This window comes from Urtica dioica, chromosome 4 (assembly GCF_054948205.1).
Source record: "Urtica dioica subsp. dioica isolate 48M chromosome 4, U.dioica_male_clone48M_v1_H2, whole genome shotgun sequence".
NCBI classification, from domain to species: domain Eukaryota; kingdom Viridiplantae; phylum Streptophyta; class Magnoliopsida; order Rosales; family Urticaceae; genus Urtica; species Urtica dioica.
In genome coordinates this window covers 10,784,733-10,807,198 of record NC_142759.1, presented here as the reverse complement: position 1 = coordinate 10,807,198, position 22,466 = coordinate 10,784,733, and the positions used below count along the sequence as shown (strand labels likewise).

At 38.1% G+C, this 22,466-nt stretch overlaps 4 protein-coding genes across 4 annotated transcripts; 1 reads left to right on the top strand and 3 right to left on the bottom strand.

Annotated features, from left to right (window-relative positions):
- Window positions 1-5,292: 5,292 nt before the first annotated feature.
- LOC149400342 (large ribosomal subunit protein uL14x/uL14z/uL14y) lies at window positions 5,293-7,539 on the bottom strand. The gene is made up of 4 exons (XM_089613369.1): window positions 7,435-7,539; window positions 6,359-6,643; window positions 5,660-5,701; window positions 5,293-5,569 (listed from the first exon to the last, which is right to left on the bottom strand). Exons 1-4 carry the CDS (start codon window positions 7,445-7,447, stop codon window positions 5,487-5,489), a joined length of 423 nt encoding a protein of 140 aa, XP_089469495.1. The 5' UTR covers window positions 7,448-7,539; the 3' UTR covers window positions 5,293-5,486.
- A 4,346-nt stretch (window positions 7,540-11,885) lies between these two features.
- On the bottom strand, window positions 11,886-15,664 carry DL1B (DYNAMIN-like 1B). The gene is made up of 16 exons (XM_089611268.1): window positions 15,495-15,664; window positions 15,341-15,404; window positions 15,134-15,238; window positions 14,936-15,040; window positions 14,792-14,842; window positions 14,653-14,714; window positions 14,327-14,417; window positions 14,138-14,202; window positions 13,628-13,822; window positions 13,429-13,548; window positions 13,244-13,314; window positions 12,930-13,155; window positions 12,787-12,837; window positions 12,464-12,692; window positions 12,237-12,376; window positions 11,886-12,131 (listed from the first exon to the last, which is right to left on the bottom strand). Exons 1-16 carry the CDS (start codon window positions 15,621-15,623, stop codon window positions 12,003-12,005), a joined length of 1,833 nt encoding a protein of 610 aa, XP_089467394.1. The 5' UTR covers window positions 15,624-15,664; the 3' UTR covers window positions 11,886-12,002.
- A 1,341-nt stretch (window positions 15,665-17,005) lies between these two features.
- LOC149400340 (ENTH/VHS protein) lies at window positions 17,006-19,605 on the bottom strand. The gene is made up of 2 exons (XM_089613018.1): window positions 19,284-19,605; window positions 17,006-18,907 (listed from the first exon to the last, which is right to left on the bottom strand). Exons 1-2 carry the CDS (start codon window positions 19,473-19,475, stop codon window positions 17,039-17,041), a joined length of 2,061 nt encoding a protein of 686 aa, XP_089469144.1. The 5' UTR covers window positions 19,476-19,605; the 3' UTR covers window positions 17,006-17,038.
- A 356-nt stretch (window positions 19,606-19,961) lies between these two features.
- On the top strand, window positions 19,962-22,025 carry LOC149400339 (Acid phosphatase/vanadium-dependent haloperoxidase-related protein). The gene is made up of 2 exons (XM_089612883.1): window positions 19,962-20,573; window positions 21,528-22,025. Exons 1-2 carry the CDS (start codon window positions 20,121-20,123, stop codon window positions 21,687-21,689), a joined length of 615 nt encoding a protein of 204 aa, XP_089469009.1. The 5' UTR covers window positions 19,962-20,120; the 3' UTR covers window positions 21,690-22,025.
- Window positions 22,026-22,466: the final 441 nt, after the last annotated feature.

Genomic DNA, 22,466 nt, shown 5'->3' with positions numbered 1-22,466 from the left:
GCGAAGACATGCACTTGCGGACTACCACAACAATTGAATATCCCGTGCGAGCATTCTATCGCAGCAGCCCAACATCGAAGCGTGGACGTGTACTCGTTATGCAGTGACTTTTATTTGAAGGAGACGTGGATTGAGATGTACAAGGAAGCCATATATCCGGTTGGCAATGAAGATCAATGGGATGTCTCGGATGAGATAAAAAATATGAAAGTTTCGGAACCCGTTGAAAAGAAGCAAGCCGGTCGACCGAAGAAAAGTAAACAAGGAAGAAGAAGAATTAATCGATACCCATCTCAAGGCGAAAAGATTGTCGTCCAACGAAAATGCGGGAAATGTGGTGGTAGGGGACATAACAGAAAAACATGCACTTGGAGGGATTAAAACTTTAGACTTTGTGTTATTTTTATTTTTAAGTTTAAAACTTTAACGTTTATTTGAGTGACCTTTTTATTTTGTTTAATGGAGTGTCATCTCGCTTTTGTCTGTGAGAACGACGAAGATCTCATCTCGCTTTTGTCCCAAGACTCGTTTTCGTCCACAAATGTCTCGAGTTCTAAACCCTTTGTGAATGTGTGAATTTTTTATGTTTTTTTTTTTTTTGGTGAATCTCTTTCATTGAATTACATGTTTATAAGGTACAATAAAAACATATTCAATCAATAGTCAACAAACCATCTCGATAATATGTTTATAAAGTACTATTACATAGAAAACCAAAAAGATAAAAAAATAAACATCCGAAAATACAAAATCACGGGATAAGATGGTTGTAGAATAAGTCCCCGCAACATTTGTCAAAAAAAGTTGAAACATAACTTGAAAAAAAAAGTTCAATTAACTAATTGTTTAAAAACATAAATTGTCAATAAAAACATAATTGTTTAAAACTTGTCAATAAAAACATAATTGTCAAAAAAAAGTTCAATAAACTTGTCAAAAAACTTGTAAAAAAAAAAAAAACAAACTTCTAAAATAACTTGTCAATAAAAACATAATTGTTTAAAACTTGTCAAAAAAAAGTTCAATTAACTAGTAAAAAAACTTTTTTAAAATAACTTTTACTTGTATGCACATTGTGGGACATTGTCCTCGACGAGCCACGTCAGGTTAGCGAACTTAATTTCACCTTGCCCATTCTCCCGGTAAGAGTAGGGATGGTTCTTGAAGAAACCACCTATGGCCACAATCCTAGCAAATGCTCGACTCCAAGTCTGAATAATAAACATTTTAACAATGTTAAGTAACCCTTATAATTTAATTAATTGTTGCTCTAAGGTAATAATTGTGAATAACATAACATTTTACGTACGTCCATCAGCTCAGTGAAGTCCTTTTGATTGTTCGCCGACTGCATGAGATCCTTTTGGAAGTTGAGGACGGTAATGGTCCAGGTCTCGATGTCGATCCGAAATGTGAACCAATGAAGGATCTGGAAGTTCACGACGAACAGGATCTCGCGAGCACCATCCCAAGGCAAAATATCGGTGTCCCTATACCCAGTCATCGGGCTAATAGTTGCCCTCATGTCCCAGTCCACGGGTTCGGGCTCTGCTCCCAGCTCGATGGCCTTCTTGATGTTTGCTTCTTCCGTTGTGAATCGGCCGTACACGTGCTACACCCACCGACAATCCATGATTCGGACGTCTTGCCGATATCCGTCGAGAGCTCGTTGGCGAGCTCGAATCATGTGAATCATAGCATCAATAGGCTGAGACATTACAAACATATAGCGTTATTTTAAATTGATAGGGAAAGTGAAATTATATAATAACGTACCGAATCATGTAGCCATCTTCAGTCGAGCAGACTCCATGAACTTGCCGTCCCACTTTTTTGTCCGCACCCACTTAACGAAATTATCAAACTCTTTTTGCTTCGCGTCCTTCAACGGCTTGAACTTGGGGATCGTCTTTTCCAAATACTTGGGCCTCGTCGGATCAGTGAATTCGGCCCAACGCGACGACTTCTGTCGCACTTGCCGATCTGGACGTGCCGGAGTAAGCTGTGCCGTGTGGCTTTTTCTTATAAGAGGAGTTGTGAGTGGGCGTTGCTTATCCGGAATGACGTCTTCTATACGAGGACTCGAAGAAGACGTCGACAACCTGGGCGAAGTCACCGGCCTGACCTTCAATCGCTTCGACGACTCGCGATGCGTAGAAGACGGCTTCTTCGACTTCTTCGATGACTCGCGATGCGAAGAAGACGGCTCGTGCGATGAAGACGCCGGCTTTTGACTAGCCGCCGGAGGAGGAGGAGGGGTCCGTCGTTTAGGACGACCATCAGCTTGGGTCGTGGGAATATCACCCCCAGGCAAGCCCGTTGCGTGCTCGAACAAAATGTTCAGCCTCTTCCGCATAGAAAGCTGAAAGTCTAAGTAATAAAATATGTCACGAAATTTAAACTTGTCACAAAAATTTAAACTTAACTCTAAAACGTTAAAATAAAATTTAAACTTAACTCTAAAACGTTAAATTAAATTTAAGCTTAACTTTACAACGTTAAATTAAAGTAAAGTAAAATTAAATTTAAACTCAACTCTAAAACGTTAAATTAAATTTAAACTCAACTTTAAAACGTTAAATTAAATTTAAACTCAACTCTAAAACGTTAAATTAAATTTAAACTCAACTTTAAAACGTTAAATTAAATTTAAACTCAACTCTAAAACGTTAAATTAAATTTCAACTCAACTTTAAAACGTTAAATTAAATTTAAACTCAACTCTAAAACGTTAAATTGATTTAAAGATAACTTGATTTAGATCTAACCTGGTTATCCCTGATGCGCTCAACTCTACGGCCGGTCGTGCTAAGAGCACGTAAGACTATCGCTTGTGACTGCAGCATTTGTTATTGGGATGCTCGTAGTTGTTCTTGGGAAGCTCGCATTTCTTCCCACATTTCCCGTGTTATGACGAAGGGCTCGGGAATGTCGGCGCGAGGGGTCGGTGTGGGCCTCGATCCCATTGCGGAACTGGTCGGTGTGAGCCTTGATCCCATTGCGGGAGCGGTCGGACTACCAAGTCCAACACCGGGAGTGTCTGACACGTGTTCGTCGTCGGAGTCTCCGACGATGACATCTTCTGCAACAGTCGCGACTCGATCAATTTCTTCTTCGATATCTCGCGGCTTTGTCGCATCTTCTCCATCGACGTCTATGGGATACAGACATTTGCTCGTCTGTGTCTCGAGGAGAGTGAAAAATTCTTTCTCTGCTGCCCTTGGTCTCAGCATTTGAAGAACATCCACCTACAATACATTAATAAACGTTACCAATATTCCAAAATAATGTAAAATACATTAATAAACGTTACAAAATAAAAAGTTACCGTTTTTTTATTCAAGACGGCCTCGATGTCTTTGCCCATGATGACCATATTACCAGACCACGAGTGCATCCTGGGCACGCGATTCCCCTGGTTCGACCCGAACCTCATCCCGATCTCTGGGATAGCCTCGTGCGCCCAGTAATGAAGGGTATGGAGATTACCCGTCAATGTGTACTTGGCCTTTCTGTGCCACGTCCGGCTTGTCCTTCAACTTCTTTTGCAGCGTCTCGTGATAACGCCTTAGGTTCACCGAGAGGCTTGAATACGTCTCCGCCCAATCAAATTTCCCCAAGGCATCTTGAAGAAGAAGGGGAGGTCTTCAGCGATGTAGAGAAATTTTTGCCACATTTCCTCGATGGCTTTGTTGGCCGGCTGCCCCAGAAGATATCCATAGACGAATACGAGCAGCCCGAGCTTGAACGCATCGTCGTGGCTCTTACATATGGCGAACGCGTTGATCAACGCGCTGAACTTGCATCCGACTACGCCGTTCAAGTGGTCCGTGATCAATCGATCGCTCTTTCGCTCGTCTTGTTCGGCTTTGGTCGGACCGTCTTCATAGCTCATCCCCGAGACGAGTGCGTACTCGAGGCGTCCAAATCTTACTCGTTTGCCTCCGATACCAAAATGTATCTCCCCCCGTACCGTCGCCTCGATCTTCTTCTGAAGGAGAGTATGTACGAGCACCGGTGAGAAACCAAGCTCGCTCTCCGTAAAAAATTGCTCGAACGGAGTCCCGATGATTCGTTCTTTTATCTCGAGCTCATCGAATCTCCTCTGTACCATCTTCAAGATCCCCGTCCCACCGTAGGTGATACGCCCCGGGAATGAGACGTTGTATATGTAGTTCAAATTGTCCTAAAAAAAACGACAACATAAGGTCAGAAACACAATTCATCGTATGGCATCGTACAGACTCGTATAGCATCGTATAACAAAAAAATTCAATTTTTTTAAAACTATCGTACAGCATCGTATCGCATCGTACAGCATCGTATATCATCGTAAAACAAAAAATTAAAATTTTTTTTTAAACCATCGTATAGCATCGTATCGCATCGTACAGCATCGTACGACATCGTACGACACTTTTTTTGAAAAAAAACATAAACCCATCGTATACCATCGTATCGCATCGTACATCTCTATGAATTCCATCGTACGACATCGTACAGCATCGTACGACATCGTACGATACATCAACCTTATCGTACACTGGCCCTAATTTCAAACCCAAACAATCTAAATCCGACCCAAATCACCTCAAATCAACTCAAATCAGGTAATAACCAAGTCCTAAACCCTATTCTAACTATTTTCAATGAAGTTTAACAAGAAATTACATGAAAACTCACTTTTTACTTGGTTTTGAAGCTCGGGATTTTTGAGATCCACCGCCGCCGGAAACTCCATCGTGCGCCATCGTATAAGCTCGTATTGACTCGTATATGCTCGTATAGAATCGTATAAGCTCATATGGACTCGTATGGAATCGTATGAGATCGTACGGGTGATTTCGTTTTTTCGTTTTTTTCGAGTGAGGGAGAGAGAGAGAGAGAGAGAGAGAGAGCGAAATGTTAGAGAAGGAGAGTTAGGGTGTTCAAATAGTCTTGGGGTATTTTTGTCCGCTTTGACCCAAAAATCCATTTTAAGATATTCATTAAGTTAAGGTCCAAATTAGATATTTAATCCATTTTTAAGTCAGTTAATGAAATTTCTCTTTACTAACACCTAAAAGCTAAATAAAAACAGATACAGATAGTACATCTGCAACGTTTTTCAAGCAAAACTTCAAAGTTAGTTATTATTAATTTTTTTTATACGAATCAAATATATTTTGAAGTACCAACACCAAACTGGCTGCAGGCAATTTCACTTAAATTACGTAAATCCTCGTAATTCTATATTTCATTTTTAAAGCATATGAAAATTCTGAATTATATCTAGTAGATAAGAGAACACAATAAAACAGAAACACAAATGCATAATATTAAGTGAAATATCTCGACCCAAAAAACTTTTTCAGTATAACAACTCCCATGTAAATAAACAAAAATTTAGTTCATTTCCATAATCGACTGAATCTAGTGACATTGAATTCGGGATAACAAACCACAAATCTAACCTATCCGCAAAACATAGATTTTAGGATCAACTCTTAGACAATGGCATTGGCTGCGCTAGCAATCCTGGGCCATAGATCGGCACACTCCTTTCCGATTGGGCCAGTAATGGCAGAGCCTGTAGGAAGTAATAGAAACTAATAAGTATTTTTAAGATTGGAAAAAAAAAACATGAATTAAATCAATGAGAATATATAAAAAAACAAACCTTTCATCTCTCCTTTCGGATTGACAATGACTCCAGCATTATCTGCAATTCAAATCATTGTGATAAATCACATTATTCAGATGAAATTGCTTCATAGTAAGACAGGCTTTCATTAGACATGAGATTTATAAGCAAATAATCAAATGGAAGAAGCTTATCAGTTAGAAAACTATATATTGTTCGTAAAACAGAAATTTAGGGCCCTAATGGAACAGATGTGCGCACAAAAAAAGAAAGGACACACCTGTAACGAAGGACACAGTCCATTTCCCAGACTTGTAACTGTATAATTCCATTTTGTATAAAGGAACGTACATGACTAAGTCTGGAGTGAATCAGACCAGACTAAGAAACAAAAATTGGAAACTAAAAAATAATTGCCTCTATCATAAATTCACAAAATCCTTAGGCCACCGACAAACACACAAAAAAAAGGAACAGAACAGAAATGAAGAAAATTTATCGAATAGCAAAAAGCAAGATACAATGATGGTTATACCCCACTCGATAAATGCGACAGCTTACGCTAATTCTAGCTGGAGTCAGGTATCGCATCAAATCATAACATCACATTACCCGCTTTTTAAAGACGAGGTGTGTACGCATCAAGATGCTGCCTAACCAGCAGCAATACAAATCATACTACTAAAGTCCGAAGTTAAACAATAAAAAAAAAAATTATGGGACAAGAAAGTATACCTTCAAAGTACATGAAGACCCCATCCTTTCGGCGCCAGGGCTTGCGCTGCCTGACTATGACAGCTGGCAGGACCTTCTTCCTGAGGTCGGGCTTTCCTTTCTTGACGGTGGCCATGACCATGTCGCCGACGCAGGCAGAGGGCAATCGGTTGAGACGACCCTTGATTCCCTTCACGGAGATGATGTAAAGGTTCTTCGCTCCGGTGTTGTCCGCGCAGTTCACTGTCGCTGCCACTGGCAGACCCAGCGACATCCTGAACTTGTTACCAGCTGAACCTCCACGTCCTATTCCAATATTCAAATTCAAAAAAGAAAAAAAAAAGTATATATACTGTTAGTCAATCATTCTACATCAACAACTTGGAAGAAAATGGCATGCTAAAGAAACCAACTTATTCCATTGTTCACAGCCAGGATTCCAATTGTTAACAAAAAATAATGTAAACAGAAATACTTATGACAATTTAAGCTGTGCAAACCAGACAACAATTCTTTCCACTGCGTTCATAAGCTACCAGCAATGTACACATCCACGATATACTGAGAACTATCGTATTACGGTGTTTTAAACAGACATTAAAAACTTTAATTTCAACTTATAACATCTTCAAAATGTATTTACACTGTTTGTCAATCATTTTACAGCAACAAACATTCAAGTTATCAAACATAGGATCTACTTTGAAGAAAATGGCATGCTAACGAAACCAACTTACGTAAATCTTAGTGTGATCTTATGGAAATTTTAGATACTGTGCTGAATAGCAATAATAAGAATCAACCAGGCAAAATAATACTTTCCACTACGTTCATAAGCGACCAGAAATGTTCACATCCAGGATATCAGTTAGCTATACTGAGGGCTATTGCATTACGATTTAAACAGAGATAAATACTTCAACTTCCACTAGTAATAGCTTCAAAATGTTTTGGATTTATTTTTTCTTTTAACAGTCGGATCGATTAGAATATAGCTAACAACACAAAGATTCATAATCTGTCACTCATAATTCAATAGAGATTAACAGATCGGTAGCTTAATGCGATTTCGAAAGAACAAAGGAGACAGAACTGACCTCGCTTCGACATTTTGGCTTGCTGTTGAATGAAGACCGAGGGAATTAGGGTTTTGGAGGTACTTTATAGTCATCAGCTTTGGACCAGGAAATAAGCCTTTAGTCGTTTATTGAATACTGTTACAGGGCTCTCTTGGGCCTATGTTTTGGGCCTGGTTGAGTCAGTCGAAAAGTTGTCCTATCGTCAAATTATACATATTAATATTACAGATTGCTCCAAATTTATTCCACAAGTATAGATAAAAAAAAAAATTATTAATCTCGATTATTGTGATGTGACATTTTTTTTACTTTCTTTTACTGCGCAGTTTCAATTTTTTTTTTTTTTTTTTATGTCTCACTTAGAAAATAACGGTGCTCCATTTCGAATAAAAGTGGTTTACAAATTTTATTTCAATTTCAAAAACCAGTATTTGTAAAACTTTTAAAAATCGATATTCTTGGATTGAACATAAACAAAGTTATTATATATATATATATATATATATATATATGTATATATATATATATACATAATTTCTCCCAAATTAATATGGGCTGACTCGATTATATTCCATATGAGGATCGCTGTTAAAGAAAATAGAAGCTTGTTTTGTAAATTAAATAGTTGGGTTGTTTTCCTTCTAATATTTGAATGCATTGTAATTTTATTAATTATCCACGGATAATTTAAAATATGGGTGAGTTAGTCCACTAGTCCTTTTTTTTTTGGGAAATAGTTTAAGTTTAGTATAATTAAGAAAATAACTAAAGACAGCTAATTTGGCACCAGACTTCTAAAATTACTCTCATGCTCCAAAAACACGCTCAGCTCAAACACTCAAATGCCCAAAATTGCTCAGACCCAAAAATACGAAAACCCTAAAAACTCTCGTTCCATCGCGCCGATCCACACTCTGTCGCGCCGATTGATGTCGTCACAGGTCATCGTCGGTCGTCGCAACTCGAACCCACGTCGGCTCTTGATTCAACACACTTCCATTGTAGTGACCGAGCCAAAAAGTGTACACTGTACAAGTTAACAATAAGATTGATGAAATGAGGGAGGAAGCTTCGGTGTATAGAGAGGGAGCAATTTACTTACGATACTTAGCTGACATTCATAAAAAGTATCTAATGAATTATGAGTTCAATAGATCATGTTTAACATAAAGACAGCTATTTCCTACTCATTATCATAAAATCACTTATTCACAAATCTCATGTGGGGAGATTCAATTAAACGGGATCCAGAATATGAAATTTCACCTCGACCATCAATAGGTTTAGCCCATGCTACTGAATCCGTTGCTATAGTTTTGGTCCTAACATTTAAAAATTGTTTTTCCCTACTTGTTGCATAAAAAACAAGCTTCCGAGACGCCCTTTTTCATTTTTCTCTTTTTACTATTGAAAAAATAAAGTAATTAAGTATTAGCAGTGTTAAGCTTTTTATCATCCTGAGGCCGAACTAGTAGAGTATAACCTTGGTGGTATACTAAAGAATAGTCAATAGAATGTTTTGCATGTGTTGATTGTTTCTTGATTTCTTCACGAAGATTTTTTTTTTTACCATATACTTATGAGAAATTACCACTTCTCTGTTACGGGTGTGGGGTTCTCGGCCACAGGGTCGGCCTGTTCATTAGACAATATAGTCAACTACCTAAGAGCAAATGATGTTTATAGCGTGAGTTTTGTTCACACTATTTTTTGCACCAATATAGTATAAAAAATAGTGTGGTGATTAATGTATAACCAAATTTGGTGTTATATTATTCACCCACACCATTTTCCTGCAACAAAATTTGTAATTACAAATTCATCCCCAAAGAGAAAATAATTTATAGTTTTGACCATATTTAAATAATTTATAAAAATAAATTACTTATTAATAATAATAATAATAATAAAAGTAAATAAGATAACATTAATAACATACATAGCATTAATTAACCACAATACATACCAAATAAAATACAAACCAATTATACTAATAAAAATACAATCTCAATAAAAATTAAACTTACCACACCCGACATTATAGAAAAAAAACACAATACAAGTACATGCATAATCAAATAAAAATACAAATTACTTGAAAAAAAAGAAGCTATATATTAAAATAGAGTTAAGTGAGAGTGTAAGATTTCAACAATTTTTTGATCGACGTGGAAAAATAAAAAATAAAGATGGTTATATGACCCTTTGTAATGCGGTACTTGATCATTTATGAGAGAAGTATACTAATGGTACCGATTTACGAGTATCAACGTTTTTTGTGTGTTTTTTCATATGTGTGTTTTTTTAATTTATTTTAAGTATTTAATTTTACCTATGAAATGTAATGTTTATTTAATCTTTATTTTGTAAATGTTATGCCAAAATATGTTTGATTTTTTAAGGTGATTTTTTTATATTAATTTTGTAGTATTAACATAATATTTAATATTACTATATGACGGTAGAAAAATCTAGAGAAATTAATAACGATGAAGAACCCAACGATGATTGTAATTCATGAGACAACCCAAAGTTATATCGAGACAAATAAGCCGTAATGTATTCGAACAACAACATGAGCTCGACGAAGTCGAAACATATCGACATCAAGTTCTTACTTGTTAAGGAAAAAGTGCAAAGTGGGCAGATTTACATAGATCATTTAAGAACAAACTCCATGATAAATGACCCTCTATTTATTTATGTTGTGTGTTTTATATTTTGTGTTGTGTGTAAAACACATATTTGTGGTTTCTGACCAGATTTATGGCATTACTTTATTACACTTTGCATATTCGGGATAAAGTTTGATATCTTTAAAGTAGCACCAGATAAAGTTGATATGAATAGTTGCATATAATTTTATACACCACACATTCATTATTGATCTATGTCATTTGATTATATTAATATATGTGATCACTGATATGTTTAGTTGTGATTGATATAACGAAAACAACTTTGATCATATATTGATGTAGTTGATATACGAGATTGTAATATGTCACATCATAATAATGACAAACATTTTTTCATCCTGGGCATCGGACGAAATCGGAAATCCCGTACCGAAGTCGTGACCTTCCGACGATCTCCCGGAAGGAAGCTTTCCGTCGCGTTTCACACGGAAATTCCGTAGGTGCGGAAATGGTTTTTCCGTGCCGAGTGAATATTTGACGGAACTGCTTCCTTCCGAGCTGCGTTAATGATGGAAATAATATGGGTCATTGGATTTTACATCCAACGGCCCAGATTAAAAGAAAAAAAACAAAAAAATTAACAAACCTGCTGTGCAGCCTGCCTTCCGTCCTCTTCCTTCGATCCCCTACAACCACTTTCGTCGATCCATGGAAATCAACTCGCCAGTTCCGTGCCACACGGAACTCGGAAATTCCGTAGGCGCGCGGGAAGTCTCGGAAGCCCGTCCTTCCGTGTGCTTCCGTACCGAGAAGCCAACATGAATTTTTGCGCGTTAAAGTTGACACATTTAGAGATTGTTAGAATAATTTTGGGTCTACTAATGTCATTAAATAAATATTTTGGTCTTATTAATTAAGTCAAAATTGATGTGGTCTAATTTGGAATAAAGTTTGTGACTTAAAGAAATATTTGTTGTGATGTTATTATGCGGATACCATAAGTGTTAATTATAATTTGATGAAAAGTCAAATTAGAAATAAACAATAGTTATTAGTAATCATCTAATAGTATTTATATTTTTTTGTATCCCATCAATAAGAATACTCCACACCCTCAGACAAACTACAATTAAAAGATCATCACTACCGTGTTCATTCAATCCAATGAATTCGGATACGCTTCCGCTCTTTAGATTTTTGGTTTATTTCTTTGAAATTGAATTGGGAATAAATTAGGGGTTCAAAACCTTACAAGCAAGTTTTTCTTGTCCTAAGTGGATCATATAACGCATGAATCCGACACATCCCACCTCCGTTGCTCTTCATTCCTATAACCAAAATGATTTTCCATGGCCGCTGAGTCTACATCCATCCCAAAATGTCTTCGGGTATCGTTAAATTACGTAATAAATCCCGTTCTTGTCATCATCTTTCCAAATTACGTGAATATTATTTTAACTGTTTTACTTTTTAGGGTCAATTAAAAAAATAATCAACTTAAACATTAGATATTGTTAAATAGCCAACGTTTGGTAAATCTTAGGTAAATAGTTATTTTTATATATTTACAGACGTAAATTTTAGATAAATAGCCACCTCCATATATTAGGCCACGTCATTATTTAGGGTTATTTACTTAAGATTTACTAAACGTTGGTTATTTAGCAATGTCAAACGTTTAAGTTGGCTATTTTCCTAATTATCTATATTTTTTTATTCTTTGTAGTCTTAATAATGATTCCAACATACGGTGATCGAACCTAACGCTGATGAGTGTAATATTATTGATCTGAAGGTAATGTTGCGAAAAAAAAAAAAAAACAACTAAACATGATCAAAATCTCATCAATAATTACATCAATACCACAGAATTTGACAGGAAAAATAATTAAAAAAAATTATTATTATAGCCGAAATTGGTTGAGAAATTAGATTAAATCTTTATATTTACTTGGACCAAGCAACTGCATCAATCTCTGCCTGAGCACTTCGGTATAATTCCAACCTCTTGGCAAGCAATGCACGGCGTTGCATAACCTCCGGGTCTTCATTAAGCAGCGAAGCCAACTGTTTTGCCTGCAGGTTTTAGATTTAATAAACAGATAAATTGCCTCTAATCTTCTCTCCCATACGGTGATAAAAAAAAAACCGAGAAGGTCTAGCAGGAATTTATATACTAACCTCCTTTTTACCCAAGTCGGTAAAGAAATAGTCGAGCAAACAACGCTTGGCCTCGCGTATTTGGCAATACACTATTGACTTTGGAATCGAATTTCTCAGGCTCGCACAAACCATGTTGACGTAGGACAAGACAACAGTTCCTACACAGAACCATAACATTTTGTTTTAGCTTATCAAATAATCAGTTGTACAAAGCTAGATTAGTTACTGAGCCTGAGAATATATACCAACGCGACGGAGATACGAATCATTGTAACGGTCGAAAATCGAGTGTGTCGGGTTACCACCCTTTTCTACGTCTTGGGGGAGCTTTCGAAAGAAGTCGATGGTCAAGTAACCACATTCCATGTCAACCAGCTGAAGAGTCGCTTTCTTACTTTCGTCTCTCATTCTGTCCAGAGATTCGATAGCCGCGTTCCCAACTTCTACTCTCAGTGTTGGGTATTGCTTCAGTTCCTATACAAGAGAGAGAAGAAAAAAATCAATGTCTAAAATATAATCATTTCAACTATACTTGCACTCCAAGTAAGGCGATACGGAGAACTTTTACCATGGTCTCGGCCAGAGACTTGTGAACCATATCCTTCAGCAGGCTGTGTACCTATATTACAAGACAAAAATGGCATATAATCCAGCAACAGTTACCAGGATTTAACATGGAGTAAAACAGAGTTGGTAGATATATGAAGGTACCGCATCAACGGCTGCCTCGGCGGGTCCTCTTATGCCGACTAGGGAAGATTCAACGAGGCGTCGATAACCTTGTTCAGGAGCGATTAGATGAGGTTGGTATCCGTCGGCTTCCGTGATTATCTTTCTGACGTTATCCATTGAAAGATGTCTATCGAATTGTAACCTCTTCAAAGCTGCCGGGAATTGGTTATCGAACACCCCGTATATTTTTTCACCCCCGGACCGCCTGAAAAACCAGTAGTTATGGATCACATGGTTGAGAATATGAAATGGAAGTAAATGGAGATATTAGCAGAAAATCCGAGAGAACGTACACGCCGTCAAGATGTTCTTTAAATATCTGGTCAAAAGTTCGGCAGATTTCCATGATCATGTATAATTTTCCCTGTGTTCAGGAAAACAAGATTAAATCCAAAAGGAGTGTTTTAGAAAAAAAAAAAAAAAAAAAAAAAAAAAAAAGCGAACAGAAAGGCCAATCAACAGATACTGCAATTCTTACACCAGCATCAGCGGCTATCGGTTTCCCAAGGCGACTCAATTCTGCCTCAAGACTTGCGATGGTCTTGCTAATAAGTGATTGAAGGCCTGGAATTCTTGACTTTATCACAGTTTCCAAATGCTGAAAAGTTTATCACGGTAACTGTTACATAACTATTCGCCAGAATGAGAATGACTTTCGAGCTCTGAACAAGGAATACCTTAGAGAGAATCTTCCCTAAATGCTCGGAACCCATCCTATGAGCAAGATGTCTGTACTCTGTGGTGTTAGCAAAATACTCTCGCTCTCTACTTCGAGCAGCGATCATATCAACACTCTTGTTGATATCGGCCTGGGACCGATTTACAACACCAACCCATGGAAACTGAAGCTTGTATGATTTTCCTTCCAAGATCTAACAGAAAACATAGAAATCAAGGTGACTCGGAGAGATTTAACATGTCAAACAAAAGAGAATACATAAGAACATCTGCAGAAATACGAAATAGAAAAATGATCAATAAGACGGATGAACTTAAACGAATGTCATTTAATAATTTCATACCTAATACTGTTACAGAAACAGATTTCGCCGCGTTAGTTTGCCGTTATACCATAACATATGAGTTATTAGCAGGATAGATTTTTTTGACATGATTAATTCATAGTTGATTTTCTATAGCATATGAAGACCAGTTTCTTATTCTCAGTTGTTAGCTTTAAAACTTACATCAACTGCATTAGTACCCTTGTCCATAAGGTCAATCTTTGTCAAAACCCCAAACGTCCTCTCCCCTGTATTGGTAACCAAAAAAGTAAATTAACACAAAACCACATAAACTTTACGAGAACATATAAGTATGGCTTACATTTTGATATCTATACTTGAATAAAAAGAGTTAAATTGATGATAGCTTACCTCTAGGGTCTGCTTCTCGAGATATCTTAATTGCATCAGATGTGGCAAGATCTTGGTTGGCAGGTGAAATTGCAAGTATAATACAATTAGGCTGAAAGTAAGCGAATTGACAGTTTACATCAACACTGAAGAGCCAAAGCAATATTATTAAGGCATGTCAAAACTTGGTTTCCTTTTTTTTAGTGATTTAGCTCACCCAAACTCTTCCACCATTTCACTTCTTTTACTTCATCAATTGCTCATATAGACGCATAAATCCAAAGCAACTCAAATGATAGCGCATTTCATACCCTAAAGGAATCGCATAAATTTTGAAAATGAACTACCTTCTCAATGAATGATCGGACCATATTCTCGATGTCCTGCACAATGCTATCTGGCTGACCCTCTAAAATTCAATAAAATAAATCATAAGATTCTTTATTTTGAAAACATTACCGCCTACTTTTGTAAGATTGCACTCACCAACAGCTACTTTTGTAAGTCCAGGAAGATCAATCAGTGTCAAGTTCACAACTACCGAGGTCAAAAACATAAGAACACATTAATGAATAATTGCAATGTTTGCAATGTAAATAATTGCAAGACAACATATTGTTTAGTGTGTACCATTAGGAGAATAAATACTGAGATGGATCGGAACACTAGAGATTTGCTTTGTGCTGCGACCCGTCTCACGATCAGTTTCATCGGCTATTTCCTTCCTCACAGCGGCTTCATGAAAATACAAGCAGAAAAATAAAAGCAAAAAACAAATTAGCTAATTTGGAAAGAAAATTAAAACCATCACCAGTATCAGAGTTATACCAAAATCGGTGAACCTCTTCCTTGGTAGATGCATAAACTCCGCGTATTCCCTTGATTCATCGATCCTGTGAAGCTGTAACACGAGAGGACGCCGAGTAACAATACCTGAAAAGTTGCTTTTTCTCAGCATTTGAAAAACAATATAAAAAAACAACAATCGAAAACATTGCAATGACAATAATTTGAGATTGAGAATATCATGATCACCAGAGCCACGGGGCAAAAAGTCCTTTCCAACGACACTCTCCAACACCGAAGACTTTCCAGAACTCTGAAAATCGTACATTTCAATCTAAACGATCAGAAAATACTAAGGATAAGGAAATAAAAAAAGATCAGAATCGGGATGGAGATCGGAAACCTGGCCTCCGACGACGGCGATGGAAGGCAAAGCGTCCCAGAGAGTTGGCAAAGTGCTTTCCTCGCCGTGATCGCCGAGAGCCGTACAAGCTCTCTGAATCTTGTTCACCAGCGAGATCAGGTTCTCCATTTCGCCTTGCGAGCGATGATTGACGAGTTGAGTCGGGTCGGGTCCGAGTCGATACGGCTGAGTCAGCGCGGTACGCGAATCAGGCAATGCGTTCGAAGGAGAGAAGATTGGTGTGTGTGAAATGTGAAGAGAAAAAAAAGGGGTTGGCGAAAGAACCGGGAAAAAAATGACAATTTGGTACGCGAAGATTATGCGTTGGTGCTGCGACTTTTATAATTGTTAAAACGAACGTTTGAATTTTTTGAATTTTCAATTTGGGCTGGGCTTTTATCTCTTCCTACAATTTAGCCCTTTGATGTTTGGGAAAGTTACACAAATATATCAATATTATGACTTTATGGAGATACCGGCTTCCGATGGAAATACCTACGAGTGTTGAGCATGAAATTGAAATTTCATTACCGGAATGGTTGCCAACCTCTATTCTACAAAATAATATGTTCATCAAAATGTTAACTTAAAAGTCCAAAATACATTTCAAAATAGTACTCAGAGTACAACAAAAATATAAAGTTTAAACTTTAAACATATAAGCATATACGCAACGACTTGAGAAAAAATATTAAATTTCATGCTTTTTGAATTGAATCGTCAAAAAGGTGCAAATGCAGAGTGATCTCTGGGATGTGGCTTATGGACACATCAATAATAAAAGGGGCTAGTAGTATTATGCATCCACGCCCTCAAATCATTTTTTTCTTCCATTTTTTTAGTATTTAAAAAAAAAATACCATTTTTTGAGTTTGTTTATTAGATTTTTACTCCTTTCACTGCATCTTAATTTTATTTAAAGAGAGTTGGGCATTGGGGTGCCCAATATTTGATGCGCGCAAGTGTGAAGTGTGAACAATTATAGTTTTGTTAATACTTCTTTTTTATCTACATAAACAATTTTTTTTATCTACATAAACAATTTTATTGCCGGTGGAAATGGAATCCATGAGTCCATGACCTCGTCTTTGAAAGTTCTCCATATATTTTTCCTACCATCCTCTTCCTCTCTTGCCCTCCCTTTAACTTCATATAATTGAGAAAAGACTAGGAAATAAATCACATGGCAAGAAAATGAGACGAGTTCCCCACTAATCAAACAGTATAAGGTGTTGGATGCCAAAATAAATCAAATATTCCATTACATTTATTTATTACTGAAAAACAAAAAGTTAAAGTTTACAAATAAAAACATAAAACAGTGATTTATAGGAATAAAATTCAAACTTGTAGATTCTTATGTCCAAATCTTTTGCAGCTCTTATAAATAAGACTTCGAATTTCATCCTATACGTAGGGCAGTTCTGGTAATATACCCACAAAGAAATTACATATTCTAAATCGATATGGACATTCTTTAGTCCGTTTTTTTTTTCCTTTTCATTTACTAATAATTATATCAGAGACATAAGTGAACCATTTTGTTACCACTGATTTGGGAAGGCTTCTCTGTAATTAGTATCCTCGCCGAGCGAAAGCTTTGCCACCTCACTCTCACTAGTTTGGCACTTTGACAACCTCTTAGAAATCCGATCCTTGGCCGTCACTTTCTTGCGCAACATCAATGCAAGTCCTTGCTTCTTGTTCCTCGGTGATGGTTTCACGGCATTATTCGAATTCTCTCCAAAATTTGCAGATCTTGAGGTTGAAGCCATTGCAGCTTCCTTCAAAACTGCGGCGTTGTGGTCCTTTACTTTTGCAAGCTTTGCACGTTTCAAGGCACGTTTATCCATCTGGGCTTTCCTTGCCTGTTCTTCATCTTTCTCGCGAACATTCTTGACTGCTTGTCTCGCTAATTGTTCAACCAAGTCGGATTCGGAATAGGAAGTTGTATCGTCGTCTAGGGGACTTTGTTGAGTCAAGTCTCTGGGTGAACTGCATTCAGAATCGATGCGATTCTTCTTTTCCAGCGGTTTATCAGTCGAAGGATCAGAAGTAGTCTCGTCTTTAGAAAGGTCTTGAGCGATTGGATTTCCCTTTTCGTCCCGGGGAACAATGGGTCCGTGAAAAGGGCAAACTTTCAGATCTCTCCTAGCACAGAGTCCACCTTTCCTCAAAGGGGCGTGGCATGGTTGTATCTCAACCGGCTTCTCACTATACACGGTGGCTTGAACGCTCAGTTCTGCAATTTTCTCCGCTGGAATAACGGCATCATAGTCTACCCTACCCCAATGACTATCGAGCTCCAAGCCACGCTGGTTCGCTAAAACGTCCCTCTTCGAACCCCAGTTGTCCAAATGAGAGCCCCAATCAACAACCGGTGCTTCATCCAAAAGCTTACCCCTAGAAGGATCTATCTGACAACCGCGATCCTCGTGGACGAGCATTTTCTTTTTGCCCGAGTCTTTGACCCTGGAAGCCTGACCGGTATTTTTTACCCTGCTGGGGATCGATGTACTCGCAGTATTTTTATTTCCCTCACTGCGAGAAGCGGAGTTTCCATTCTCCGAGGACCCAATTACCCCCTCCTCCCAAAAATCTTCTTCTTCGACCTCGACATTTCCGGTACTTCGGAGAGAAAAACCTGCTTCTTCACACTCCTTCTTTGCAGCTTGAAGATCATTTTTTATGTTGATAACCTCTTTCAAGATGGAATCTCTGCACTTGTTGTCTTCCGCTTCAACCCTCACGAGCACATATATCCATTCTTGGACTGATACCAAATGTTTGGTAACAGCGAGCTTGTACAACTCTCTCAGAGTATCACAAACCACTTTATTATCGTTGGTCTCGTGAACCTTCTCTCCCTCTTCCAACGCACTCAGACGTATCTGACGCAACTCAGAGCAACGGAACTCCACAAAATCTTCCTCGTCGACAAGACCCAACTCAAACTCTTCTTTTCCGCCGCGGACAATGTCCAGACACTCTCTGATCTCCCTAACAGTAGACTCGATTCCCTCCTTCATGGGCACGAAGTTCTGCTTCAGGTTCTCGTACTTGTTGAGAATTATCTCTCTCGACTTTCTCTCTCTTTCTTGCCTCTCTCGCTGAATCCGAGCAGCGTTTGCCTGAAGATTAGGAAACTGGAACCTGAGAGTGTTCTTCAGGTAATCAAACCCTAACCTAAGCTGCTTGTAATGAACCCCAAAAGAGTCGTTCCACTTCTCTAAGAACTCAATCGCCTTCGAACGCAAGTGGGTCGCCACGGCTGCTGGATCCGGAAGCGGTTGACTCTTTCGAAACCCAACGCTTAAAGTTAACAAAGTGTCCATTTCCTCAACAACGAGGTTTCTAAATAGCTTCGATCGCATAAAAAGCTGGTCGATTATCAGAAGAGCAAGGTACCTAACCTACAAAAGAATTCCATCTTCTATTAGCAAACGACCAGAGGATTCTATTTCATTAACGTAATTTCTTTGGGTCAGTTCTCATTAAAGAGGGATACGAAACAGAATTTCATGATTTATTCTGACACAAACGACTAATAAGGTCATTAATTTATTTACATACAAACCCAAAACAAAACCGCACTTCGACACAATCAAGAAGAAAGATCAACCCATTCATATGCCCTTATGAAATCGAATTTGGTGATTAATTTCCTCCATTTATGTTAAAGAGCTTGGATTTTTTTTCTTTCCCCGTCAATTATCTTAGACACCAAACGATAAATGATAGAAACAATAACAAGATCGATTGGCCGAAGTGATAGGAAAGAGATGAAACCTGAGAATGGTCACGTTTCATGAGGACCATAAGAGTCTTGGCAGCGAGTCGGAGCTCGGAATCGGAGTATCGAACGACGGTTTTGATGGCGGCGAGGAGTCTTGGGTCTACCTCCGGTAGGGTTGAGTTCGTCGCGTCCTCAATCAAAACCCCAACCTTCAACCGCTTTCCTTCTCTCTCGTCCTCTTCCATTGATTTAATCCAATGGTTTGCGATAATCTTTGTGACTTATCGGTCAAGCTTTTTCTGCACAAAGAGACTCTTTGGTTTCATCTCATCTTTCTATGGAGCTCCATTTCTGGTTTCCCTTCAAATAGAAGGGAAAAAAGGCCTGATTTTCGTTTGGGCCGAGACTTATATATTTGGGCTTTGTTTGCGTGCGCTTAAAATGACCATTAAAAACCTTTTTTTTCCCCTTATTTTCCTTTTTTATTAAAATTTTCGAGGTTAACTCAACTCCGTCTCTCTCATTGGCAAACAGGCGCGAAAATAAGAAATACCAGAAAGGAAAAACAAAACCTAAACCAGAAATAATATTACGTCTATTGGCTCTAACTAAAGTTCTGAACCAATAAAATTAAAACATTTTTGGAAGATTTTTTTTATGTACACCCACTCAAAAACTTTCACACGTCCCCACGTAAAAAAAAAAAAAAAAACTCGAATAATTCCAAAACAAGAAATAGAACAATAAACCATATACTTCTAGCATATTCGTCGCGATTTCACTGCCTGAAATGAATGCCGATCCTGGCCAAACCCTGAACCACCAGTCCCACGGACAATACTAGTAATAATAATAATAATTAATAAAAAAAAAAGAGAAACCCTCAATTTATGGACAGCTTGGCCACAACACTGACTTTCACTCCCAAGCCCTTCCCTTGTCCGAATCCCCGGAGGAGAAGGGCGTGGGTGAGGGCCGGCGGCGGAGGGGGATTGGGGATGGCGTTGGTGAGCGCGACGGCGACGGCGAGGGTGAAGTTGGGGCCGGTGGTGGCGCAGCTAGCGGCGAATCCGACGTTCGTGGCGGCGGCGGCGGCGTGGGCGGCGGCGCAGTGGGCGAAGGTGGTGCTGGGTGCGGTGGTGGAGAGGAAGTGGGACCCGGTGCTGCTGTTCTCTTCCGGCGGCATGCCTTCGTCGCACTCCGCGCTGTGCACGGCCCTGACCACCTCCGTGGCCCTCTGCCACGGCGTGGCTGACTCCCTCTTCCCCGTCTGCCTCGGCTTCACCCTCATTGTCATGTACGACGCCACCGGCGTTCGCCGCCACGCCGGTATCCAAGCCCAGGTAACCTAATCCATATCAAGATAAATCTTGGTACTCATCATTATTATTTCGCAATTAAGTTGATGTTAGAGTCCAATTACGTAAATAGTGTCACGCCTATCGTTTGACATTGTTAAATAGCTAACATTTCGTAAATTTTAAGTAAATAGTCACTTTCATATATTTACAGACGACAATCTTAAGTAAATAGTCACTTCTATTTATTAGGTCTCGTCATCTCTTTACGACTATTTAACGCTGGCTATATAGCAATTACAAACGTTTTTAGTTGACTATTTATCTAATTTTTATTATTATTTTATGATGCCTAGACACTATTGAAAACTAATTGGCGTGAAGAGTAAGTCATAAACATTTGAACAAACAACGAATCAGAATAAACTATCACTAATGCACCGGATTACATCAAAACTTTGAAGGAAGATTAAAAGCACACGAGCGATAGTCGTATTAGCATGTGCGGCCTCCTAAGAAGCCCTCGTCGTGTGCATTTGATGTCTTGAAATGTCTTCCTAAAACATCCAGTTTCTCTAAAAGCTTTGCTTTCGAAATTCCGCCGGAGTAAAGACTTGCTTTTAACTATTTATGTGGTGTGGGCGATTTTAGGACTTTGTTAGTCCGAAGTTTGATTCCATTTAGACGCGATAATTAAGGTCATCGAGGTAGTACTAGTCTCTCGGTCGATTATGCCAAGGCCTAGTGAATTTTAGTCGGGTCTAATCCGGACACCACGATTATCAAAAAATTACTATTTTTGAAGAAAGCTTAGAAAAACTACCCTTTTTTTTGTGAGATTAAGAAATCATGATGCAGTGTATCAACTCAGAGATCTGTGAGTCAATAAAATCATCATTTGTTAAAGAGCCATGCTGATTAAGATCTTATAACACTATATAAGATCCATGGTTGATCTTGAGATGGATTCACATGTGTTATGTGAATGTGGTGTGACAGGTTCTGAACGTGATTGTGGAAGACTTGTTTGAAGGGCACCCCATAAGCCAAAGAAAGCTGAAAGAGCTTCTCGGCCACACTCCCTCGCAAGTTCTCGCCGGAGCTCTCCTCGGAATCGCCGTTGCTTTTATGTGCTGTCAACGTTGCTTAGTTGCAACTTGACCTTCCATTTTTTTCGTTTTCTTTTTGCCGGAGGATTTCGGTAACAATTCGTTGACGCTCACTCGCTCGCCGGTAGCATTGGCAGTGGCTGTAAACTACATAGGTAGTTCTTCAGTATTGTTTTTTTCTTTTCTTCTTCTACTTGTTATTTGATTGATGTTCTGAGAGAAGAAAACTTTAACTATTGGTGAAGATATGAATTTGTCTTGTTCTCTATTTGCAATACCTCTTGAAACAGTTTAAGAACTGAGCAAGAGATAGGATTTGAAATTGACCCCAATAGAAAAGAAAGATAATCAACCTGACCTTTTTTTATTGATCATCCAATTCCTTTTTCTTAGTTTTTCCAATAATGATTTTCCAATAATGAAATCTGATCTGAATATATTGTGAAAGCTACGCAATCGTCAAAGAACATCAGGGATATTGAGAGAAATCAGAGAGCCTAATGTGAGTCTCATTATGAATGTTAGGATTATAATAACCAACCTTGTAGTAGTACTTAGCATCTTCTTCTTCTTCTTTTTTTTTTTTCTTTTTTTTTTTCTTTCTCTTTTTTTATGTTTCTTATTGCATTTTTTGCGCTGCCAGCGAGCAAGAAAATATAAGAAACTATAGTTTAATCACAACATGTTTGTTTGTTTAGATTCTGTCGTTTTGACTTGTATCGAGTTTATGTATTTATATGTACCTATTAATTCATGTGAGTTATTCAATATTGTATTAACAGAGTGATGATGTATGATGGATATGGAGCTACTGTTTCTTTTTATGAAG